The sequence below is a fragment of the Pezoporus occidentalis genome, unplaced genomic scaffold (genome assembly GCF_034315485.1).
Source record: "Pezoporus occidentalis ecotype Australia unplaced genomic scaffold, CSIRO_AGI_Poc_V1 ctg6, whole genome shotgun sequence".
Taxonomy (NCBI): Eukaryota; Metazoa; Chordata; class Aves; order Psittaciformes; family Psittacidae; genus Pezoporus; species Pezoporus occidentalis.
The window spans coordinates 77,714-102,879 of record NW_026915943.1 but is presented as its reverse complement, the minus strand read 5'-3'; the positions used below and the strand labels follow the sequence as shown (position 1 = coordinate 102,879).

The following is a 25,166-nucleotide window of genomic DNA, read 5'->3' as shown; positions in this document are numbered from 1 at the left end:
TGTGCCCTGACTGATGGGTACTTGCAGCTTAACTCCTGTGTAATCAATCTGTGTGCAGCTGGGGGAATTTAATTCACAGACTGTGGAATCCCAGCCTGATTTGGGTTGAAGGGAGCTTAAAGCTCCTTCAGTTCCAACCCCTGCCACGGGCAGGGACCCCTTCCATAGAGCAGCTTGCTCCAAGCTCCTGTGTCCAACCTGGCCTTGAACACTGCCAGGGATGGGGCAGCCACAGCTTCTCTGGGCACCCTGTGCCAGCGCCTCAGCACCCTCCCAGGGAAGAGCTTCTGCCTGAGAGCTCAGCTCAGTCTCCCCTCGGACAGGTTAAAGCCATTCCCCTTGGCCTGGCCCTACAGGCCCTTGTCCCAAGCCCCTCTCCAGCTTTCCTGCAGCCCCTTCAGGCACTGGAGCTGCTCTCAGGTCTCCCCTTCAGGAGCCTTCTCTTCTCCAGGCTCACCCAGCCCAGCTCTCTCAGCCTGGCTCCAGAGCAGAGCTGCTCCAGCCCTCGCAGCATCTCCATGGCCTCCTCTGGCCTCACTCCAACAGCTCCACGTCCCTCTTGTGCTGCTGCCCCAGAGCTGGATCAGGGCTGCAGGGGGGGTCTCCCCAGAGCGCAGCAGAGGGGCAGGATCCCCTCCCTGAGCTGCTGCTCATACTCTGGGGGTGCAGCCCAGCACACGGTGGGGGGGGGGGTTCTGGGGTGCATCAAATTCCTTCTGCTGTTGGCCACTGCAAAGCGGGTGCTGGAGGAAGGGGAGGGAAGAGGCTCTACATTAAGAGCTTGCTGCAGTAGATGAGGTTTTGCTGTATTAAGTGCTGCCATATGCTTAATAAACATCTTCATTATCAGCTCTGCCTTGACTATAAATAACCTGATGTGTATTTTAAGCAGTGGAACACCAGCCAGCACCAGCTCCTGAAGTTGTCTCAGACCTGACTGGTTCCGGTGCTCATGTGCATCTATGGGAAATGTGCCATTTCCTTCCCTGGGCAGCAAATACAGCTTTGAGGAGGCTTTGGGCTCCCACCTCAGGTTTGTCTCAATGGGAACATGTCCCTGTCCAAGCACAATGCTGCACAGTTCCCTGTGCATGCCCCACATCTGTGTATGGAGAGCTATAAAATAGGTAGCTGTGCCTTGCTGGTCCTTATTTTCATAGAATCATAAAATCATGGAATGGTCTGGCATGAAGGGAGCTTAAAGCTCATCCAGCTCCAACCCCTGCCATGGGCAGGGACACCTTCCACTAGAGCAGCTTGCTCCAAGCCCCTGTGTCCAACCTGGCCTTGAACACTGCCAGGGATGGGGCAGCCACAGCTTCTCTGCCATCGCATCAGCACGCTCACAGGGAAGAGCTTCTGCCTTATCTCCAACCTGACCTTCCCCTGTTTCAGTTTGAACCCATCACCCCTTGTCCTATCACTGCAGCCCCTGATGAAGAGTCCCTCTCCAACATCCTTGCAGCCCCCTCCACACACTGGAAACTGCTCTGAGGTCTCCACGCAGCTTCTCTTCTCCAGGCTCAACAGCCCCAATGTTCTCAGCCTGGCTCCATACAGGAGCTGCTCCAGCCCCTGCTCATCCTCGTGGCCTCCTCTGGACTTGCTCCAACAGCTCCATGTCCTTTTTATGTTGAGGACACCAGAACTGCACACAGTGCTGCAAGTGGGGTCTCAATAGAGGGACAGTATCACCTCCTTTGATCTGATGCTCACACTTCTTCATTTTGTGGAAGAAGAGCAGTGGATACGAGGGGTTGGGTGGTTCTTGGCTCTTGATGTCTCTGGATAATTCACTCTTGTGTTCTCTTCCCAGGCTGTGACTTCCAAATCTGCCTGAGGGCTGGCAGCAGACTCAGGGATGTATCCCAGGCTCTCCTCCACTCCTAACTTCCCTTTGGTTTCTCTCCAAGCAGGTTTACCCATCTCTGTCAGGCTGAAAGGTTCCTGTCATGTGCAGCCACTTTTCCAGCCCTGTGTCCTTTGAGCACGTGTGACATGAGCCCATCCATGTCTAGAGCTAGGGACAGTTTTGCTTTTAACTCCAGCAGGAGCCAGGTCAGAGCTTGATTTTATCCCAAAGGAAAACTCACTCCACTCAGAAGCTCAAGACAGGTGAGCATTTACCTGGTTAAAATTGGGGTTGTTCCTTATTTATACTCCTGCCAGTGATATGCTCCTGATGCTCGATCCAGCAAGAGCCCATTGGGAAATTAAACAGCTCCTCAGAACCACTCCCAGCACCAGAGGGTCATAGAGTCAGCGAGTGGTTTGCATTGGAAGGGACCTTAAAGCTCCTCCAGCTCCAACCCCTGCCATGGGCAGGGACACCTTCCACTAGAGCAGCTTGCTCCAAGCCCCTATGACCAATCTGATTCTGTATCCCCCAAGCATCTCATATCCCTGGTCCCCTCTGCTGTGTAGAGCAGGAAACCCCATGACACCCCCTCACCTCCCTGGGCATGGCTCTGGGGCTCCTGTTTGGGCTGAACCCTCCCAAAGCTTCTACCTCCACCGTGTGGCTTAATTGCAGCCCCCATAGTCCCGCTTCATCCCTCGGCTTCTCCCAACCGCGCTCCATCTCCAGAGGAAAAGTGGGGCTCAGGGGACAAAGTGGGGCTTGGAGGCGCTGCATCCTCAGCGGGTCACGTCTGGATCAACCACGGCCATCCCCAGCCCGGCCGCGTGTACCCCGGGCATCGGCTTTTGGGGTGTGAAGGGCTGGAAAGCGCCGTTTCCCTCTGGCCGGCACCTGAGGATGCTTCCACCGCCCCCGCCCGCCCCTGCCGGTACCGGACTACAGCTCCCGGCGCTCCGTGCGGGCGGGCAGCGCCGGGCAGCGGGAGCGGAGCGCAGCGCTGTCCGCAACGGGACCCGCCGAGCCGCCTCCTCCCGGTGAGGATCAGGGGCTGGGGGGGGGGGGGGTCCCGGGTGAGAATAAGGGGGTGAGAGCACCGGGAACGGCGGGGAAGGGGATGGGGGGCACGGGGATGGAGGTACCGGGATGTGGGTACTTGGGGAGTGAGGGTACCGGGGGGGTGCCAGCACTGAGGGAGGTGAGTACCAGAGGGATGCAGAAAGGGGGTGCCCCAAAACGTGCGTATAAGGCAGGGGGGTACCAGGGGATGTGGGACAAGAGGATGTGGGCACCGGGGGATGTGGGACAAGAGGATGTGGGACAAGGGGATGTGGGATGAGGGCACTAAATGTGGGTACCGTACCTGCAAATACAGGGGGATGCAGGTGCAAGGGGAATGTGGGTGCTGAGGGATGGGAATCCCAAGGGATGGGGTACCTGGGGGGTGTGAGGAGAGGAGGGTGATGGTGCCAGGGGTGGGGGTACCCAGGGGCCGTAATTTTGGGAGGACAGGGGTACCAGAGGCATATGAGACACAGGTACCAGGGCTGAGGACTCCAGGGGAACGTGTGTATCCAAGGAGCTGGGTGCTGGGTAACACCGGTACAGAGGCACTTGTGGGGAGGGGGGGCATGTCTGAGCCTTGTTGTGCCCCTAGACCAGGAGGGGACCCAGCCAGGCAGTGCTGGATCCATCGTGGGATGCCAAGGTGCCAGCACCAGGGTGCTGGGGTCCCTGGTTGATGGGTGCCATGGCCGGGGAACAGCACCCTGGGGTGCTGGCTCTGCCTGGGGACCCAGGGAGTGGTGACTTCACGGCATTCTTGCAGCAGCGGGGCTGTGGTTTGCCATGGAAAGTTACTGGGGCCGTGGGGAGTTGCTGCCTGTTTCATACATGGCCCGGATTTCCCCCCTTACCTCCACGGGATGATAATCCCTAAATCCCAATGAGATTAATGACAGAGAGAAAGGTGCTGGAGTTCCTCCTCCCCCCCTGCACATCTCCCACAGGATGAAATCCCACGTCTGTCTCTAACCCCGATTAACCCATGCACTCGGCTCATCCCCCCCCCCCCCCCCCAAATCCCAGGAGCACCGAGGGTGGATCCCCATCCCGCTTCACTCCATGGAGCTGTGGGGAGGGGGAAAGCTGGGAAAGGAGCTGGAGCTGAGCTGGGAGCTGCTGCTCTAACTCCATCACTTCTCCTATAGCAGCAGGTCCGGAAATCCCTCCCGCAGCCATGGCGCTGGTGAAGAGCGGTTGGCTTTGGCGGCAGAGTGAGTACAACCCTTGAGCATCCCATGTTGGGAGCCCCCCAGGTAACACCTGGAGAGGTTTGGGCTATGGAATGCCGGGAGGAAGCATGGAAGGGGAGGGACAACACCCCCCATCCTGGGTGCTTAATCCACAGCAGTGAGGGAATCACGGCTCAGCCGCTCGTGGGTTTATGTAAGCGCAGAGCGGGGCCGTCTGCCATGAAAACAGATGCTCGGCTCCATGGCCGGGGCTGGATCTGCTCCCGCACACAGTGGGGCAGCACCAGGACATCCTGATGGCTCTTCCTGGCAGCCCTGCCTCAGTTAAAGCCACCTGCTCACGCTGCCCCAGCTCCTCGTGCCAGGGACGGGTGTCCTGCGGGATGCAGCAGCTCTTGGATGGGGTGCTGGGATCCGGCCGCAAAGGAAGGGGATGGTGTTGGGTGTCGGGCCTCACCGGGGTCTTTTCCCTCTATCTCCATCCCTCCAGGCTCCATCCTGCGCCGCTGGAAGAGAAACTGGTTTGTGCTGTACCTGGACGGCAGCTTGGTGTACTACCATGATGAGACGCAGCGCGACATGGACGGACGGATCCACATCAAGTACAGCTGCCGGGACGTGAGGACCGGCCACGAGTGCAGAGGTGAGCAGAGACCCATGTCCCCAGTTCTGTGTTCCCCAAACCCACCCCATGGAAGGGTCTCCATGGAGCTGGAACCTTATAAACGATGCTCTGCTTGTACTTACACACATCCAAACAATCCAGGCTGCCCAATTCGCCCCTTTCTAGCTCCCAGCCAGCACCAGAAAGATGCACATTGCATCTTCTGTTGCTTTTCCATGGGGAATCATGGAATGGGTTGGGTTGGAAGGGATCTCAAAGCTCCTCCAGCTCCAACCCTTGCCATGGGCAGGGACCCCTTCCACTAGAGCAGCTTGCTCCAAGCCCCTGTGTCCAACCTGGCCTTGAACACTGCCAGGGATGGGGCAGCCACAGCTTCTCTGGGCACCTCAACACCCTCACAAGGAAGAGCTTCATCCTAATGAGGAAGAAGAAGGAGAAGGAAGGAGGGAAGGAAGGGGAACCTCTCCTCCTGGTTTGTGCCTGTTCTAAGCACCATCCCACAGCCCTCCCATCACTGTCTAGCACAAACAAGCAGAACAAAGCAGCAGCTCAGCTCAGCCTCAGCAGCCCACGGCCTGCTCACAAAGCGCCTTTCTTGGGCTGTGAGTGGCAGTGGCAGCTCTGGGATGCAGCACTGGGAGCAGGAACCCAAAGGGTCCCGCTCTCCAGAGGGTCCCACCGAGCTTTGGGAATGGGGGAAAACAAACAAACCTCATAGTTCTACATCATTTGGGTGCTTGCACACTCAGAGGCAGCACAGCTCAGCCTCCTGGCCTCCCATTTGGGGCAATTATCTGCATTTCCACTTGCTTTCTGCTGTGGGGGTGGAAGTTTCTGCTTGTCAGCTCTGAGCTCCTGTTTGCTTTTAACCTTTGAGATCCCAGCTCGGCTCACAATCACTCTGAGACTGCCTTGCAAGTGAAGCTGGAGCCTGAATTAAACCCGAGCTATAAGCATGGTGTCCTGCTGGTCCAGAATGGTTCCATCCTTTAGCAGCACACAGGCTGGGAGCTGCTCCCGGGGGTGATTTGGAGCCCGGGAGGTGGATGGGGAGGGACTTGGGTACCTCTCTGTCACTGAGGCTGCATCCTGCCCCTTCCCTTTCCAGACGTGCAGCCGCCCGAGGGGAAGAGCCGCGACTGCCTCCTGATGGTTGTGCAGCGGGACGGCTCCAAGACCACGCTGTGTGCAGAGAGCGAGGACGATGCTGTGTAAGCACTGAAACCCCTTCAGTGGCTTTGTCATCGGAGTCGGAGCCACAGCCTGGTTTGGGCTGCAGGGACATTAAAGTTCATCCAGTTTCAAGGACCCCTTCCATAGAGCAGCTTGCTCCAAGCCCCTGTGTCCAACCTGGCCTTGAGCACTGCCAGGGATGGGGCAGCCACAGCTTCTCTGGGCACCCTGTGCCAGCGCCTCAGCACCCTCCCAGGGAAGAGCTTCTGCCTAAGAGCTCAGCTCAGTCTCCCCTCGGGCAGGTTAAAGCCATTCCCCTTGGCCTGGCCCTACAGGCCCTTGTCCCAAGCCCCTCTCCAGCTTTCCTGCAGCCCCTTTAGGCACTGGAGCTGCTCTCAGGTCTCTCCAAACCAGAGCAGAGGGGCAGGATCCCCTCCCTGAGCTGCTGCTCACGCTCTGGGGGTGCACCCAGCACACGGGGGGGTTCTGAGCTCAAGCACACGCTGAAGCCGGGTCATATCCAGTCTTTCATCCTCTCAATCCAAGCATGGAAAGAGCCCCATCCCGATCCCACCCCAGGGCTGAGTCCACACGAGCCCCTGTTCCTTTGCACATCCACATTCACTTACAGGACAACGGGCACAGACTGGGGGCTGTTGGGTTTCCCACTGAATAACTTAGAGCCACACTGGTTATTGTGAAGCCGTTGGTCTCCTGCAGGGTGGGTTTTCCTCATGGATGAGGAATCTGAGGATCACTGGGGAGGGGTTTTCACTGGCATTTGGTGATAAACAGTGTGAATGTGATGTCCTCGTGGGCTGCAGGCTGTGCCCAGGAGGGGGAAAGAGCCGCTTTTAGCACTGTTCCCTTCTATTCCTGTCTATAAAGCTTCATTTCTATTCATTTCCATACAAATCAAGGGGTTTTGATAAAAAGAGATAAAAATTTATATATTAAAATACAGGAAATAAAGGCAGGAAACCTTCAGCTGAACTTAGATAGAGGGAGATGTTCAGCTGTGGCCAAGCTGAGCTTAATCAATTGAGCTTGATCCCAGTTGAATGGAAAATCATCCATTTCCCACTTTTCCCCTCAATTTAGGTGTCACATTCCCACTGCCCTTGTTCCAGGGACAGCATTTAACCCTGTGCCCATCCCCGTGGTGTTGGGTAGCGGGGAGACCTCAGAGCAGCTCCCAGGGGGCTACAAGGATGCTGGGGAGGGACTCTTCATCAGGGACTGCAGTGATAGGACAAGGGGTGATGGGTTCAGACTGAAACAGGGGAAGTTTAGATTGGATTTAAGGAAGAAGCTCCTGGAAGTGGATGAGCTCTGAGGTCCTTTCCAGCCCAAACCCCGCTCTGATTCTAACCCAGGCCCCTCTGTTCCATTCACAGTGCCTGGAAGATGGCCGTGCTGGAGGCTAAATCCACCCCGGTGAGGCTCCATCCCGCACAGCAGCAGCCCCCATCCCAGCCTGGGCTCCGGGCAGGATGTGGGAGAAGGTCCCAGCCGATCCCAGCATCCCCTCCCCGAGCCCCTGTGCCTGTGGGGCATCCTCAGGGAATCCCGCAGAGCCAGCCAGGAAAAGCAGGCGGCAGTGGCTGAGCAGAGGGTGACCCTGTGCAGTGCTCGGGGGTGATGGGGCAGGGCCAAGGTGACAAATGGGGCGCAACTCAAGGGGACAGGGGCAGGGTTAAGGGGAACGGGGGCAAAGCTACAGGGACAGAGGGGTGTGGGGACACAGAGTGCTGAGGGGGCACAGCTGGGGTGACAGGGGAGGGGTAGGAGGATGGGGCAGAGCTACAGGGAATGGGAGCCGAGTTAAGGGAATGGGGACACAGGCTCATGGGGACACAAGGGGATGGGGGACACAGCGAAGGGGATGGGGACAGGATTTAAGGTGACAGGGGTAGGGTTAAGGGGAATGTGAGCAGAGTTTAGGTGTTGGGACACAGTTAGGGTGCCAGGGGCAGGGTTAAGGTGGCAGAGGCAGGGTTAAGGTGCCAGGGGCAGGGTTAAGGTGCCAGGGGCAGGGTTAAGGTGGCAGGGGCAGGGTTAAGGGACCAGGGGCAGGGTTAAGGTGCCAGGGGCAGGGTTAAGGGACCAGGGGCAGGGTTAAGGGACCAGGGGCAGGGTTAAGGGACCAGGGGCAGGGTTAAGGTGCCAGGGGCAGGGTTAAGGTGCCAGGGGCAGGGTTAAGGTGCCAGGGGCAGGGTTAAGGGACCAGGGGCAGGGTTAAGGTGCCAGGGGCAGGGTTAAGGTGCCAGGGGCAGGGTTAAGGTGCCAGGGGCAGGGTTAAGGTGCCAGGGGCAGGGTTAAGGGACCAGGGGCAGGGTTAAGGTGGCAGGGGCAGGGTTAAGGTGGCAGGGGCAGAGCTAAGGGACCAGGGGCAGGGCTAAGGGACCAGGGGCAGAGCTAAGGGACCAGGGGCAGGGCTAAGGGACCAGGGGCAGGGTTAAGGTGCCAGGGGCAGGGTTAAGGTGCCAGGGGCAGAGCTAAGGGACCAGGGGCAGGGTTAAGGGACCAGGGGCAGGGTTAAGGTGGCAGGGGCAGGGTTAAGGGACCAGGGGCAGGGGCAGGGTTAAGGTAGGGGCAGGGCTAAGGGACCAGGGGCAGATCTAAGGGACCAGGGGCAGAGCTAAGGGACCAGGGGCAGGGTTAAGGTGCCAGGGGCAGGGTTAAGGTGCCAGGGGCAGGGTTAAGGTGGCAGGGGCAGGGTTAAGGTGCCAGGGGCAGGGTTAAGGTGGCAGGGGCAGGGCTAAGGGACCAGGGGCAGAGCTAAGGGACCAGGGACACACACAAGTGATTCAGGTGCCTGAGCCATTTCAGATGCTCCAGGGCCCCATTTCAAGACCCCCACCATACACGGAGGGGGGAAACTGAGGCAGTGACAGGGGCAGAGCCCCCCCCTCACCGCTCACCCCCCGAGCCCTGCTCCAGGTTCACGTCTATGACCCCTATGACGATGACTACTACCAGACGGTGCCCCTCGACTCCCACCAGGCCGCCTACATCAGCTCCGGCCACTACGGCCCCCAGCACGGAGGTGGGTACCCCCGTCCCCATCCCACCACAGCCCCCCCATGGAGGCTTCATTTGGGGGTGGCCCAGAACGGGGCCTCCCACCCCAGTGGCACCAGGGGGTGGCCCAGTGGCCCCTCGGCACCCCACATTCTCCCCCCACACTTTTGCCTTGCAGCTCCGGGGGTGACCCACGTCATCGTGCGCGAGGATCCCTACCGGGTCTCTGGGGACCAGATGGCCCTGGGGCTGCTGGCGGGGGCCGCCACGGGCGCTGCGCTCGGCTCCTTCATGTGGATGCCCTGCTGGTTCTAGCAGCCTCCTCCCGCAGGATGGGGCCCCCAGCAGGTCCCTTTGGCACCTCCCCAGCCTGGCTGAACTCAGCCCTGCCTTGGTACCCACCTGAAGCAGCCTGCGTGGAACCCCTGACCTGCTGGGGACAGAGCTCCAGCCCCACACCCATCCCATATCCCATTCCCGGCCCCAGACCCATCCCATATCCCATTCCCGGCCCTAAAGCCGTCCCATATCCATTCCCAGCCCCTGACCCATCCCATATCCCATTCCCGACCCTAAAGCCGTCCCATTCCTGGCCCCAGACCCATCCCATATCCCATTCCCGGCCCCAGACCCATCCCATATCCCATTCCCAGCCCCTGACCCATCCCATATCCCATTCCCAGACCCAGACCCATCCCATATCCCATTCCCAGCCCCAGACCCATCCCATATCCCATTCCCGGCCCCAAAGCCATCCCATATCCCATTCCCGGCCCTAAAGCCATCCCATTCCCAGCCCCAACCACATCCCATATCCCATTCCCGGCCCCAGACCCATCCCGTATCCCATTCCTGGCCCCAGACCCATCCCATATCCCATTCCCAGCCCCAAAGCCATCCCATTCCCGGCCCCAAAGCCATCCCATATCCCATTCCCGGCCCCAGACCCATCCCATATCCCATTCCCGCCCCAAACCCATCCCATATCCCATTCCCGGCCCCAGACCCATCCCATATCCCATTCCCAGCCCCAAAGCCACCCCTTATCCATTCCCAGCCCCAACCACATCCCATATCCCATTCCCAGCCCCCCCCCAAACCCACCCCATATCTCATTCCCGGCCCCAAACCCATCCCATATCCCATTCCCAACCCCAACCACATCCCATATCCCGCTTCCAGCCCCAAACCTACCCCATATCTTGCACCCAGCCCCAAACCCACCCCATATCCCATTCCCAGCCCCACCCTCCCCATATCCCTCTCCCAGCCCCAAACCCATCCCGTATCCCATTCCCAGCCCCAAACCCACCCCATATCCCTCTCCCAGCCCCAAACCCATCCCGTATCTCACTTCCAGCCCCAACCCCAACCCACATCCTGCTCCCAGCTCCAGCTTGTGCATTAAACAACCCCCATGTGCTACAGAGACGCCCCAAACCCTACCACAGGACCCCACAGCACCCGATTCCCATTGGCAAGGGCACGGGCTCAATTCCGCATCCCAAACCCCTGCAGGGAGCTGGAAATCCCGGGATTTGGAGCCGGGGGGGAGGTACCTGGGGAAGGGGATGAGGGTTCAGCAGCCCCATGGCACAGCAGGGAGCTGGGGCTGTGCTGGGGAGGGAGTGGGAATTGCCATGAAAGGGGCACCCCCAGGGCTGTTCCAGGTGGGAACTGCAGCTGAATCCTTGGGAATGGGGGTTAAACCCTTGGGAATTGGGGTTAAACCCTTGGGAATGGGAGTTGAACCCTTGGGAATTGGGGTTGAACCCTTGGGAATTGGGGTTAAACCCTTGGGAATTGGGGTTAAACCCTTGGGAATTGGGGTTGAACCCTTGGGAACGGGAGTTGAACCCTTGGGAATGGGAGTTGAACCCTTGGGAATTGGGGTTGAACCCTTGGGAACTGGGGTTGAACCCTTGGGAATTGGGGTTGAACCCTTGGGAACGGGAGTTGAACCCTTGGGAATGGGAGTTGAACCCTTGGGAATTGGGGTTGAACCCTTGGGAATTGGGGTTGAACCCTTGGGAATTGGGGTTGAACCCTTGGGAACGGGAGTTGAACCCTTGGGAATGGGAGTTGAACCCTTGGGAATTGGGGTTGAACCCTTGGGAATTGGGGTTAAACCCTTGGGAACTGGGGTTGAACCCTTGGGAATTGGGGTTGAACCCTTGGGAATGGGGGTTAAACCCTTGGGAATGAGAGCTGAACCCTTGGGAATTGGGGTTAAACCCTTGGGAATGGGAGTTGAACCCTTGGGAATTGGGGTTGAACCCTTGGGAACTGGGGTTGAACCCTTGGGAATTGGGGTTAAACCCTTGGGAATTGGGGTTGAACCCTTGGGAATGGGAGTTGAACCCTTGGGAATGGGGGTTAAACCCTTGAGAATGGGGGTTAAACCCTTGGGAATGGGAGTTGAACCCTTGGGAAATAGGGTTGAACCCTTGGGAATTGGGGTTGAATCCTTGGGAAATAGGGCTAAACCCTTGGGAATGGGAGTTAAATCCTTGGGAATTGGGGTTGAACCCTTGGGAATGGGAGTTGAACCCTTGGGAATGGGAGTTAAACCCTTGGGAATGGGGGTTAAACCCTTGGGAATGGGAGTTGAACCCTTGGGAAATAGGGCTAAACCCTTGGGAATGGGAGTTGAACCCTTGGGAATGGGAGTTAAACCCTTGGGAATTGGGGTTGAACCCTTGGGAATGGGAGTTGAACCCTTGGGAAATAGGGCTAAACCCTTGGGAATGGGAGTTATATCCTTGGGAATTAGGGTTGAACCCTTGGGAATGGGAGTTGAACCCTTGGGAACTGGGGTTAAACCCTTGGGAACTGGGGTTAAACCCTTGGGAATGGGAGTTGAACCCTTGGGAAATAGGGCTAAACCCTTGGGAATGGGAGTTATATCCTTGGGAATTAGGGTTGAACCCTTGGGAATGGGAGTTGAACCCTTGGGAACTGGGGTTAAACCCTTGGGAACTGGGGTTAAACCCTTGGGAATGGGAGTTACCCTTGGGAATTGGGGTTGAACCCTTAGGAATTGGGACTGTACCCCTGGGAATTAGGGCTAAACCTCTGGGAACTGGAGCTAAGCCTATGGGGATGGGGGGTAAACCCTTAGGAATAGGGCTGGGAAGAGCCCATGGAATATGGGAGCTTCCCAAGCAGTCGCTGCAGGAGGGACAGGCATCCTCCTCTGTTCCATCCTGGTGTTTGGGAAGGGAAGGAATCCCTGGGGACAAGAGCAGTTTCCCTGAGAGCCTTCCCGGCAGCCAAGCCGGGATCAGGGATTTGGGATTGAGGGGGGCACAGAGTCCCTCTGGGTGGCCTGAGGGGACAGGGATGTGCATTGGGAATCAATGAGTGCATTGGGAATCAGCGGATGGAGGGGGCAGAGGTGCCGCTGCCATCAGCACCTCAGAGGCAGGATTTTATCCCTCGATTCCAAACATCGGGAATTCCATTGAAACCCCAGGGCTGCATTGGAAACCCCAACGGTGACGGCAGCGCCCGGCCCGCTCTCCCTTCCCATCACAGCCCGGATGGGTTCATCCCAGCGCCTGGCGTGGGATCGGGGTATCCCAAACTCCATCCTCATCCTCATCCCCCCCCGGCTGCAGCCCCGCTCCCCACAGCCCGGTTTGGAAAGGGAAAACCTGGAAAACCAAAGCTCTGCACATCAATAAAGGCAGCGGGAAAGGAGCCCTGGTCGGTGGGTGAAGGAGGACGGGAGGGGAGGCGCTTCCCAAGGGATCGCTGGGCTTGGTCCTGCTCCCCATTGGAGCTGTGAGGGTGTCCCCAGCTCCCCATCGCCTTCTCCTCCCTCGCTGTCCATGGGGAGCAGCTCCAGGGCAGGGATAAGCTCCTGGAAGCCTCAGAAGCACCCAGACAGGGCCCTGATGGGATGGAGCAGGGACAAACCCCGGGTGCTGGAGAACCGGGATCCTGCACTGGCAGAGCGGCTCCTTCCCATCCCATCCCATCCCATCCCATCCCATCCCATCCCATCCCATCCCACATCCAGACCCTGTGGGATGAGCCGGCTCCGTTCGGGAGGGATGGCTCAAGAGCAGCCCCATCGCGTCGCCACCATCAGCTCCACCTGAACGTGTCCCTCAGGACCAGAGGGCTCCTTGCAGGATGGTCCCAGCCCTGGTCCCAGGGGAGCAACAGCTGTTCCCTGTGTGTGGCTGGGGACGTGTGAGGGCATTGGGGTGGAGGGAGGGATGGATGGGAGGGATGGATGGGAGGGATGGAGGGAGAGAGAGGGAGAGAGAGAGGGAGGAAGGGATGAAGGGAGGAAGGGATGGAGGGAGGAAGGGATGGAGGAAGGGATGGAGGGAGGGATGGAGGGAGGGATGGAGGGGGAGGGATGAAGGGATGGAGGGAGGGATGGATGGGAGGGATGGATGGGAGGGAGAGAGGGAGGAAGGGATGGAGGGAGGGATGAAGGGGGGGATGGAGGGAGGGATGAAGGGATGGAGGGAGGGATGGAGGGAGGGATGGGAGGGATGGAGGGAGGGATGGAGGGAGGGATGGGAGGGATGAAGGGAGGGATGAAGAGGGGGATGGAGGGAGGGATGAAGGGATGGAGGGAGGGATGGAGGGAGGGATGGAGGGAGGGATGGAGGGAGGGATGGATGGGAGGGATGGATGGGAGGAAGAGAGGGAGGAAGGGATGGAGGGAGGGATGAAGGGAGGGATGAAGGGGGGGATGGAGAGGGATGAAGGGATGGAGGGAGGGATGGAGGGAGGGATGGAGGGATGGAGGGATGAAGGGAGGAAGGGATGGGAGGGATGGATGGGAGGGATGGAGGGAGGGATGAAGGGAGGAAGGGATGGAGGGAGGGATGGAGGGAGGAATGAAGGGAGGGATGGAGGGAGGAAGGGAGGGATGGAGGGAGGAAGGGATGGAGGGATGGAGGAAGGGATGAAGGAAGGGATGAAGGGAGGGATGGAGGGATGGATGGGAGGGATGGATGGGAGGGGTGGAGGGAGGAAGGGATGGAGGGATGGAGGAAGGGATGGATGGGAGGGGTGGAGGGAGGAAGGGATGGAGGGATGGAGGAAGGGATGGATGGGAGGGAGGAAGGGAGGAAGGGATGGAGGGAGGAAGGGGGGGATGGAGGGAAGGATGGAGGGAGGGATGGAGGGAGGGAGGGATGAAGGGATGGCGTCCATCTCTTTCCATGACCAAGCAACCCTCTCGGTTGATGGGGGTGTGTTGGACGTTGCCCATTGGGATTTATCCAAGGTTTTCCATATGGTTTCCTACAGCCTCATCCTAGAGACACGGATGTGTCATGGCCTTGACGAGTGGTCCAGGTGGTGGTTGGGGGGGAATTGGCCAATCAGCAGCACCCTGACTGGGACCTGGCACTGCTGGGGTGCCCCAGGGGCCGACCCTGTTCAAGGTCTTCCATGAGTGAGCTGGGTGATGGGATCAAGCATTCCCTGATGGAGTTCACCAATGGCACCAAACCAAGAGGGGACGTGCTCAGGACACAGGGGCTTGGAGCAAGCTGCTCCGGTGGAAGGTCTTTGGAACTGGAGGAGCTTTAAGCTCCCTTCATCCCAACCCATTCCACGGTTCTATGGGCTGTGAAAAGCTGGAGTTTTCCCTGGGGGAGATGGAAACACCTGGAATCCTTTACCTGGATGCTGTGCTGCTCCCATGCCACGTCCAGCTGCCGGCCCGCAGGAGCCCCATTCCCCCCCTGCTCCCCATCCCTGCGGTACCTGCACATCCCAGGGCTGATCCCGCTTCTCTCCCACCATGTGGGGCTGTGCCGGTCTCTTGAGGACCCAGGGCCTCCAAGTGATGGGGGTAAGGGCAGGAGGAGGGCCTGTCCCGCGCTGTCCTCGCTGTGGGTGGCAGCCAGACCCTGCCTTCACTGTGATGAAGCCAAACGAAGCAGCGATAACACATTCAAACCAACCCGGGGGGCACAGAAACCAGCACCCCCCAAAGCACCCGGCTCGGGTTCTGCCCCACTCAAGGCTTCACCCAATGGAGAAGGCTTCCCGGCAGCTCCCGGTGCCGATGGGAACGATGCTGAGCAGGAGCGGAGCAATGGGATGAGCCAGGAGACAGCAACGAGGGTGGAGCTGCTCCATTCCCACCTCAACAGAGACCCAACAGGACCCTCCTCTCCCAGCGCTGGAGGCCCAAATCCCAGGACAATTCCAACCCAAGGAATAACGCGGTGGGATCTGCCTTAAGGAGAGGGCACAAGCGGTTACGGCCGAACAGCCCCACAAACAGCCCTAGGGCATCAACCCTCGTGTGTCAGAGCGAAGGAAGCAGCTGGAGCGGCCGGAATCCCGCTCCGATCAAACCCCGCTCGCCTGGAAGTGAAGCATCACAGGCCATGGAGCGCCAGAAAAGTCGGGATCAAGCCTTCACCTTCCTCCCATCCCCGGTGAACATGGAAAAGGTCAGCGCTGGGAGCATCCATCCACAGCACCTCCTGCCTCCTGCACCCCGGCTCTGAGGACGGGCAGCACCGTGGATGCAGCAGCGGGCTCTGACAGAGGGGATGGAGAGGGATTTGAGGCTTTGATTCGCATTAACCTTGAACTAAGTTGGGAACGGGGTGGAGAGGCTGGAAAATCCACCGGGAAATCGCATCCCTCCTCACCCAGCTGCTGCCGTCAGCCCTGCCCCTGCTCCTCACGGAATCCTGCAATGGTTTGGGTGGGAAGGGACCTCAAGACCATCCAGTTCCAACCTCATCCTGCAGGGAGCAGCTCTCGTCCCTGTTTCAGCTCCCGACGCACCCGAGCATCCTCGGAGCCGTTGTCACAAGAGGATCGCAAACACATTCCGAAAGCCACGCTCGACCTTGGCACCCGCTCCGGGATGGGAAAAGGGGTGGAAAGGAGGGGAACAGAACAGATCCCCTCAGGGATCGGTGCAAAGCCAGGCCCAGGCACTGCCAGGAGGAGGAGGAGCAGCACCACGGATGGAAGAGGCTATTCCCAACCAGTGCACGCAGCACAGGGACACAATCCCTGCTCATCCGGGCTGGCACATGCCCAGCGTGGGGAAGGAGCTGCTGCAGCACCCTGAGCCCTCTCACTGGGTGTCTGCTGGGTGCTGGAGGCAGGATGGATGCTGTGCAGCGAGAGGATGGTGCTGGGGCTGCAGCAGCGCTGCGGATGCTGCTCCAGGAGGATGCTGCGGATGCTGCGGATGCTGCTCCAGGAGGATGCTGCGGACGCTGCTCCAGGAGGATGCTGCGGATGCTGCTCCAGGAGGATGCTGCGGATGCTGCTCCAGGAGGATGCTGCGGCTCCTCCAGCCCTGCAGGATCCAGGATTGATCCTCCCAGTGGGGCAAGCCCCAGCATGAGGCAGGCTCTAATCCTGATGCTCCCTGTCTGGCTTTGGAGCTCAGTGCAAACCAGGAAGGTTGGGAGCAGAGCTGGACCCACGGGCACCCTCCTGATGGGTGTCCTCTGCCTGAGCCTTGCTCAGCACCGTCCCCATGGCTCAATCCAACCCCTTTTACAGGTGGGATATTGGGATTCCTGTCTGTGAGGGGACAGCACTGAGGTAATTCCACAGCAATGGGGAGCAGGGAGGAGGAACCAAGACCATCGCGTCCCAGTGCTGCCCAGGGACACGAAGCCAGGTTGGACACAGGGGCTTGGAGCAAGCTGCTCTATGGAAGGGGTCCCTGCCCGTGGCAGGGGTTGGAGCTGGAGGAGCTTTAAGGTCCCTTCCAACCCAAACCAGTCTGGGATTCCATGATTCCAACAGATCCATCCACAGCCAGAGGTGCAGGTGGTGTTTGCAGTGCTCCCACCTCCCAAGCATGAGCAATGGAAGGTCCCTGGTGATACAACTCTTCTCCAGTGACCTCTCACCATCCAACTGCTCCCGTGTCACCAGCTCCAGCACATCTCCACAGCTGCACGAGGATGCTCCAAGTTCCTCGCCTGTCATTTTTCCCAGCCAATTTACTGGATCCTGGAATCAACCACGTTGGAAAAGCCCTTTAAGCTCATCCAGTCCAACCGTTCCCAGCACTGCCAAGGCCACCACTGCCCCATGGCACTGAGGCCTCGTCTCCATGGGGTGTGAACACTTGCAGGGCCGGTGCCTGCAGCCCTGCCCTGGGCAGCCTGTTCCAATGCCTGAGCACCCTCTGGGGCAGGAATTGTTCCTCAGCTCCATCTAAACCTGCCCTGGTGCAGCTTGAGGCCGGTTCCTCTTGTCCCATCCCTTGTTCCTTGGGAGCAGAGCCCAGCCCCTCCTGGCTCCATCCTCCTCTCAGGCACTTGTAGGCAGCCATCAGGTCCCCCCAGAGCCTTCTCTTCTCCATGGCCTTGATGGTCCTTGCAAGAGGAGAACTTCAACAAGTGACAGACGTTCAGCTGCTGCTGTCACCGAACCAGAACCAGTTCATTCCCTAAGGAAACACTGGGTAATCCCACCAGAGTCCCTGTTCCTGCCACTCACCTCCCTGTCCCTGCCGTCTCCACCGGGATGGAGGCTTAAGGAGGATGCTCCTCAAGGCACATGGGGCTGGTCCAGAAGCCAAGGCAGTGGTGAGGCTGGATCGCAGGAGCGAGCTCTCCATCCTCATCCTCGTCCTCGCCACCGCTCAGCAGGCGCTGGAAGCAACGGCAGCGACGCTGCGTGGAACTGCTGGAACAAGCACACGACCCCATCAAATCCCCCCCTTTGTCCCCAAAGCCACCTCCTGCAGCGCTCCGACCCCCAGAGCAGAGCAAGCAGCAGGAAGCTGATGCCCTGGCCCCCGCCAAGCTTGGATGGACTTAAGAGAGGTTTCCAATGAGACAGGTGCCTCTTTAGCTCAAGCGCTAAGGAACTCGGGTGGTGCCATGGTTTCAGCCACCAACCAGAGCCGAGGTACCAGGGACACCCCACCGTGGGCACAAGGAACCTCGTTTCCCCCCTTACACAATGTCTTCAACGGCTTGTTACCACGACACAGGGGGAGGCACGGGATAGCTGCGCCGTGGGACTGCACCAGGAGCCAGGCAGCACGGGGAGGAGAAGGGCAGCAGAGCAGAGACCTTCCCCGTTCACAAAGGCAGCAGTGAGAAGAGTCTGGCGCCGTGGGTCGACCACGTCCACGGAGCCAAACTCCAGCCCTAAGCCCCGGTAACGCGAGGAATGATGGTGTGAAAGGAAACCAACCGGGCTGAGCTGCTCCTGTGCCTGCGTTGGAAGCGGTTTTCCCCTCTGGAAGAGGCACTGGGAGAGGATGGGGGCCTGCTGTCGTGTTCAGCACTGTCAGCAAGCACGGTGCTGGACGTACCTGCGGGTACCAACGGCGGCTCCTCCTTGCTCCTGGGCTGAACACGGGCTCGTGGCCACGGCTCCTTCATGGGCTCACGGAATCAAGAGGCCTTTGGATTTAGAGCAAGATGGGACAGGCCCATTGGGCAAACCTGCTCCTGGCCACGCGGGCAGCAGCGTCCTCAAGCAGCTCCGTGAGCTTAGCACGGCCCTGGGACGCCCTAAGCCAGCTCCTTTGCAAACCCAGTGCCTAAAGCTTGCAAGGATGGCAGACGGAAGGGTTTGGCTGGATCAGACCCAAACCCAAGGATGCACTCGTGGGGAATGAGGACCAAACAAGGGATGCTGCGGGGAGAACCAAAGGCAAAATAACCGGGTTTCCTTCCACACACATACCCCCCCCACCCCGGGGGTTTCTCTTGGCAAAGAAAGACTGCTCCTGGGTCACAGATCATCGATGTTTATTTCAAGACATGCCACGTCAAAAAAAAAACCTCGCCTTTAATATTGCATTAGAAAAGCACTTTTACATCTCAATTCTGCCTTTTGCTCTAAGGTATTGGTGTGCAGAGCTGCCAGAAACCCAGCGCAGGGCACGAGCCCGACATTCCCGTCGGGAATGAAGACTTCCACGTCTCCCACCCCGTGTCCCGGTGAAGGTGGTGGTGAGGATGATTCCCTTCTCTCTTTCCCCGCTTGCTTATCTTTAAGCTGCTCAAAAGGGGTAGAAGAGAACAAAGAAGGAGCCTGAATATTCACTGGCGCCGCAGGCTCGTTGATTCCTTTCCTGCACTCGTAACTCAGAGTGGCCCCAGCAAACAAAGGTATTTACAGTTGTGGGGTTAGTAACTTACACAGCAACTTCACAATGACTAGGGAAGATTACGAGGGTGCACTTCTAGTGTGGGTCGGACTCCGTGCTTCCGGGGTAGCTACGTCTCGCGAACATCAGCAAAGCTCGAAAACGGGGGCCTCGGCGCAACGAGACAGGGGGAAAAGAAGAGTATAAAACGAAGCGAAGAAATAAATATCCATGGGATAAAAACCAAAAGGGTCGTTTGGAAGCCTAAGGGAACGGAAGATGATCGTGGGAAGTATTGAACCAAACTACACAGCTCTAATGAACCGAACTAAAGCAAACGCGGAAGACCCAATGTAAAAATAGAGCTAAAAAATTCAAGGCATAAATCTGGATCATGAGAAGTCGGTTTCCATCCTATTCAACTCCTTTCCCTTCCATCTAAGAGCTCTCCACTAGACAGCTGTACGAAATGCCCCTTCCCCTGCTGACCTATCATAATCCTATGGGAAAGGGGTGCAGTAATGCCCCCTCCTGCCTGCCCTCTGTCCCGGCCGGGGACTGGTGTGTCCCCGCTGCGTGATCCGCCTGCTCCTTCCTCCTTCCTGCTAAATGGAAAAGGTTTCACCCCTCCCGGCAGTGCCAGGCCTCAAGTCACTTCCTATTTCCCCTAAACCGATAAGGAACAAAGAACTCCAACGCCTTCTCCCGCAGCCTGAACCGCTCCGCTCCCATCCCTCGGGCAGCACTAAGTCAGCGGCGTCCTCCGCCAAAAGGAACCCCAAACTGCTCTTTAAACTCATCCTGCACTCCAAATACAACTCCCCTCTTTCCTGCAAGTGTTTTGCTAATGCACATCCACCTTTTCCTTCCCCCCCCACCACCCCCAGGACCTCCAGAAGCCAGTGAGCCCGTACCCAAAGATGCTCTGTGTGTGCTCCAGATGCTCTCTTGGAGCTGCGGTCCCGTTGCCTCTTGCGAGAGCTCAAAAATCCTTTGGTGGTGTTGAAACCCCCCTTTAAGGTTGGCTCCCGATTGGGAGGGGGTTTGAAAACCAGTCAATCTCTGCTTAAAAGATTTAAGAGCTTGGGTTTAATGCTTTTATTCTTATTAGAAGGGTAAGGATTTAACCCTCCTCTTGCATTCCTGACTGCTCGCTAAGTCATTGCCAGGTTATCAAAGAGAAACCAGACGGGTCTGAGATACCCACACGCTCTTCTGCACGTACATCTCCTCTAAGTCCAACGCCAAACTTCCTCAGTTGCCATCATTTCAAAGTGCAATATCATAACATATTAAAAAAAGGAACAAATATTAAGAAATTGTACCTATTTTTTGTGGGTTTTTCCTTTTTAAAGTTATAACTAGAATATGCTGGAATATTTTGGCTTTTTTTTTTTTGTTTTTTTCTTATAAATAATGAAGACACTGACATTTTCCTCTGTGTGTGTGTGTGCTTGTGAAGCTAATAGATCATCTCCACGAGACAGCCAGCGACGATGAACTGCAATACGTTATTACTGAAAGGGGAAGGTTCAAGCCAATATTCACACTGCAGTCAATGAAGAGTAAAGGGAGGGAAAGCAGTGATGTTCTGGAGCAAGGAAGAAGCCACGTGGTATTAGCAGGAGCAGCCTCCTTCACTGACAGGCTGCTCTTGAGGCTTTTCCAGTTTGATGTCAATCACTGGAGGAAGTAAGTTAAGGAAAAGAGATTCCCAACGATTTCCTGACCAAGCTCAGGCGAAGCAGGAGGTGAATGGGAATGTTCAGTTTGTATTTCCCACTGAAACCAGTCACAGGGTGGTTTGGGTTGAAGGGACCTTAAAGCTCCTCCAGCTCCAACCCCTGCCACGGGCAGGGACCCCTTCCACTAGAGCAGCTTGCTCCAAGCCCCTGTGTCCAACCTGGCCTTGAACACTGCCAGGGATGGGGAAGCCATCACCTCCTTGTGAAAACACTTTGCAAGCATTCACATACCCACACAGGGTTTTAAGAGGCTCTTAAAAAGACCAGCTTCAAGCTGAAGTAAAGGTACAGGTGGCTCAGAAGCCCCTTTTGCCTTGACGTGTTCTTAAGTAAGAAGCAGAAACAATATCAGACCCCAAATGCAGAGGGGAGACCTGGAGAGGGGCTTGGGACAAGGGCCTGTAGGGCCAGGCCAAGGGGAATGGCTTTAACCTGCCCGAGGGGAGACTGAGCTGAGCTCTTAGGCAGAAGCTCTTCCCTGGGAGGGTGCTGAGGCGCTGGCACAGGGTGCCCAGAGAAGCTGTGGCTGCCCCATCCCTGGCAGTGTTCAAGGGCAGGTTGGACACAGGGACTTGGAGCAAGCTGCTCTAGTGGAAGGGGTCCCTGCCTGTGGCAGGGGTTGGAGCTGGAGGAGCTTTGAGGTCCCTTCCAACCCAAACCAGTCTGGGATTCTGTGTCTCTAACCAGAGTCTGCCCTTCCCCAGTGACCACCAGCGATCTCCTCTTGTCCCATACCAGTGTCTAATGACCATTTTCAGAGGGAACCAGTAACAGCTCGGGAGCCCCCAGCTTCACATCAATGCTCCATTCAGCCTGCCAGCACAGCCAGCAGCACCCACGGCTGGAAGGCACCCCTGGAGGGATCCACCTGAACAATGAAGCCCCAGACACAGCAGGAGCCCAGAGGAACCCAGGGGAGGACAAACTCCTGCTCCTCTCTGCTTCACATCCAACTGGCAAGCGCATCCCTCTCACTCCACATCCACACTCAGCTTTAATGCAGGCTGCTGATAAGCTACTCCCTTTGGCACTCGAATTCCCAGTGGTTGCCCTACAGTTCCAACACTTCCATAGCCTTTCACAGGAGGAGCTTGGAACTCTAATCCCCGAATCTGACTCATGGGTTTAACACAAGTCTCAAGCCTTTCTCTTATCAGTTAACACAGAGGCAAAAGTATCATGCAGCTGATACTTCCAAATTATGTCTTTAGGGATTTGAAGGTGCTTCTATGGAAGTTAGGAGGGAATAAACACAAAAAGGGAAACAAAAGACCAATAATTCATCTTGAATATTTGGTCCATTTGCCTGATCTAAACCTCAATCTATTATTTAAGTCAAGAGATGCTCAAAATGAGCCACACCAGCTTCATCAGTGTGCACGAGCAGTTCAAGATCCTTGAACCCTCAGTGCTGTGCAAAGAAGCCTATGGAAAATCCCCCCCCCCCCATTAATCCTGCACAGCTGCCTGGAAGACAATCCTATTGAATTCCTGCTATCTGCAGTCTGCAGGGAGTCAAACACAAAGTGCCCTTGTTGCAGTCCCATTTAGAGACTGGTGATCAAAGGCCCTGATATGGAAACTGCATGGTCCAGTGCTGGTGCATTCTGACACCATCCTCATTAATAAAGATTGCTGTTCATTAACGGTTTGGTGACCTGCATAAGGAAACCTTTTGGCTCAATCAAGTCCATAATGCACAAAGCTTGGGCTTTAGCTGCAATCCACAGCTTCCCAAATGCTCCTTGCCTCTGTGGGGTCAGACGCTCTACAGGAGATGTAGTTCTAGCACCAGGCTCGTCCTCCTCCTACAGCTCCTGCTGCAGCCTTTCTCCAAAGCATCACATCTCCTCCCTTTCCCAGCTGGCAGCTACGTGATCCCTGCTGCAAATAAACTGAGAGCCCTGAAGAAGTTCAGTGACTCAAAAAAGCTCACCCAGCTCTAGCACAGAATCACAGAATCCCAGACCGGTTTGGGTTGAAGGGACCTTAAAGCTCATCCAGTTCCAATCCCTGCCACAGGCAGCGACACCTTCCACCAGAGCAGGTCTAGGAGGCTTGGAGAAGGGAACTACAGAGATCCCTTCCAACCTGGCTCATTGCAGGATTCTGCAACTCGGATCTGCAAGAGCCACACTGGGTTTTTTTCCAGGCATCTTTGCCACTGTTTTCTCCCACTCCGGTCTCCCCCTCCCTCCCTGCACCCAATTGGCTCCAACACCACACAAAGAATCCTTCTGGATGTGTCTGACTGCATCTTTCTGCACCTTCCTGTTGTTCTCCTTCAGCTTTCATTCACTTGTCCTTATGTTTATGGCCTCAATTCATAGCCCCGAGCACCCCTACATCACAGCAGAGCCCTTCATCCTTACCACTCCTAGCCCCAGCCTTCTATCGCCCCAAGCTTTCCTCCTCAGTACTTCAGGCTTGAAGGTTACTTGCCCTTATTCCCCCTCTCAAGCCTCATTTTGGGATGTCCAGAAGCTGACCAAGAGCTGTAGGAGAGATACTCCTCCTTCTTTCTTCAGCCTTGTTATTCAGAGCCTGAGTTTTCCTCGTCCAGGGTAACGCCTGGCAGCACTCTGCCACCACTGAGGCTCAGCTCAGACACATAAAGGATACTGTCTTCTCTACTTTTGTCTTGTGTGCTTTCCATTCCAGGCAAGGCAGCTGCCACACGTCGGAAAAGCTGCAAGGCAACAGGGAACAGATCAAAACAATCCCACTTGAAAGAGTGCACCCGGTTGATACAGCTCAAAGAGTGATTCAATCCGTCCTCCGGGACTACTGACACCAAAAGCCTGACACCAAATATAACCTTTATTCTCAGGAAATGGCAAACCACGTTTCTGTTGGGAGTGAAGACATCAAATGTGCCTGGATACGAGCAGCAAACCTTCTACCACCTTCTCTGCTAATATCCTCTGTTTGGAATGCAGCATTTCCACCTCACGTATGTGCACAGACCCCAAAACCTCCCCAGTATCAGGTGGGAACTCGACCTTCACACCTCCATAGGGTATTGGTTACACAGGACACACCAAACCAAACACAGCATGCAGGAGTTGTGTTACCACCAGCATTGACCCAGGTGGTACATACAGAAGAGCATCAGAAAAGGGGATGTGTGTAATGACATCCCCCCAAGCACCTTCTTCCAGGCTTCACCTATCTATGGCTCAGGCTCCCTGTGAACCAGAGAAAGGATCTTCCTTTCAGGAAGTTTCCAGTCCTTTTCTGAGTGTCCTTGACTTTTGGTACCTGCCCCATCATCATGATCCTGCTCGGAACAGGAGCCAGCAATCCCACAGCAGCTGTTCCACCTCTCACTGGAACACTTGTCTCCAGTTTCCCAGCAAGACCTCAGCTCCAGCATCTCTTCACAGTTTGATTCCACCAAGTGAGACTGAACAGGACCAATTCCCCCTCCTGCATTCCCTACCTTAGCCCCAAGGCTCAGCTCCTGGTTCCCAGCATGTGGCTTTCCCCCAGCTCTCTGGGTGACAGTCTACAGATGTGCCCACTGTGAATGTGTGAGCATCCACTTGGCTCTCCTGAGCCCACAGGGGTCTGCCTCCTCCTGCACACAACAGCCCAGTTAAGGAATGTCCTTCAGCTGAGCGACTTCTCTGACACCCTGCCATGCTACTTGGTAAGAACCACACAGATTTCAACACCAATGTTCTTCTTTTCATGTGTCTCAGCAAAAATGGAAGGACAGAATGGATCAGACAGATGGAAGGATGCATCATGCCCTTACTATTCACCAGGGTTTTCAACTGACCACCTAACTGTTCCTTGCCTTTGAAGAACAACCCTAGTAGAGTCTGATCCATACCCAGACATGACCATCTGACATACACTGCCTCCATATTTTTACACCATCACAGACATTGTCACTACCATGTATTTCCTGTCTGCACATAATCCAGGACTCAGAACTTCATCCAGTGTTCCAATGCCTAAAGGGGGTACAAGAAACCTGGAGAGGGGTTTTGGACAAGGGCCTGTAGGGACAGGCCAAGGGGAATGGCTTTAACCTGCCCGAGGGGAGACTGAGATGAGATGCTAGGCAGAGGACTGGAAGTGGATGAGCTTTAAGGTCCCTTCCAACCCAAACCACTCTGGGATTCAGTGATTTGAACCCACAAGCTCTTTGCAGCCTCGATGTCTTCTTTGCCTTTAACAGTCTTCAACATAAATCCTGACTCGATCACGTCTGGGAACAGAAGGTTCTGACTTTCCTTCTTTACTGACTTTGTCCCTAGAATTACTTTTGCTCTCCCAGTGTTCAGCATCCAGCGAGCTCTCCCAGGATGATTTCAGGATCTCAATTTCAATTTTATGAAAGAAAAAGAACTTTGTGGCTTCTGGGAGGCAAAAAAACACAGGAAAAAGGGATCAGAGAACC

At 56.7% G+C, this 25,166-nt stretch overlaps 2 protein-coding genes across 6 annotated transcripts in view; one reads left to right on the top strand and one right to left on the bottom strand.

Annotated features, from left to right (window-relative positions):
• The first annotated feature begins 2,790 nt into the window (after window positions 1–2,790).
• Window positions 2,791–9,461, top strand: PLEKHB1 (pleckstrin homology domain containing B1). 4 transcript variants are annotated; one of them, XM_062639241.1, is made up of 7 exons: window positions 2,791–2,895; window positions 4,072–4,134; window positions 4,604–4,756; window positions 5,847–5,949; window positions 7,309–7,348; window positions 8,855–8,960; window positions 9,114–9,461. In XM_062639241.1, exons 2-7 carry the CDS (start codon window positions 4,098–4,100, stop codon window positions 9,248–9,250), a joined length of 576 nt encoding a protein of 191 aa, XP_062495225.1. In that variant the 5' UTR covers window positions 2,791–2,895; window positions 4,072–4,097; the 3' UTR covers window positions 9,251–9,461. The 4 variants fall into 4 exon arrangements, with proteins under 4 accessions (XP_062495225.1, XP_062495223.1, XP_062495224.1 ...); XM_062639239.1 differs by having other exon boundaries at window positions 2,799–2,895; window positions 4,069–4,134; XM_062639240.1 differs by having other exon boundaries at window positions 2,824–2,924; window positions 4,069–4,134.
• Window positions 9,462–20,076: 10,615 nt separating this feature from the next.
• The window catches only part of RAB6A (RAB6A, member RAS oncogene family), a 54,612-nt gene continuing 49,522 nt past the window's right edge, over window positions 20,077–25,166 (bottom strand). For both annotated transcript variants that reach the window (XM_062639238.1, XM_062639237.1), the window contains exons 7-8: window positions 23,378–23,444; window positions 20,077–20,693 (exon numbers count right to left, since the gene is read on the bottom strand). In XM_062639238.1, the coding sequence (XP_062495222.1) occupies window positions 20,629–20,693; window positions 23,378–23,444 (132 nt within the window). In that variant the 3' untranslated portion in view covers window positions 20,077–20,628. The remainder of the gene's footprint in view (window positions 20,694–23,377; window positions 23,445–25,166) is intronic.

Coding starts and splice junctions, on each gene's coding strand:
- PLEKHB1 (XM_062639241.1), top strand. CDS start 4,098: ATGGCGCTGGTGAAGAGCGGTTGGCTTTGGCGGCAGA. Junction 4,757..5,846: donor GACCGGCCACGAGTGCAGAG/GTGAGCAGAGAC, acceptor TTCCCTTTCCAG/ACGTGCAGCCGCCCGAGGGG. Junction 8,961..9,113: donor CTACGGCCCCCAGCACGGAG/GTGGGTACCCCC, acceptor TTTGCCTTGCAG/CTCCGGGGGTGACCCACGTC.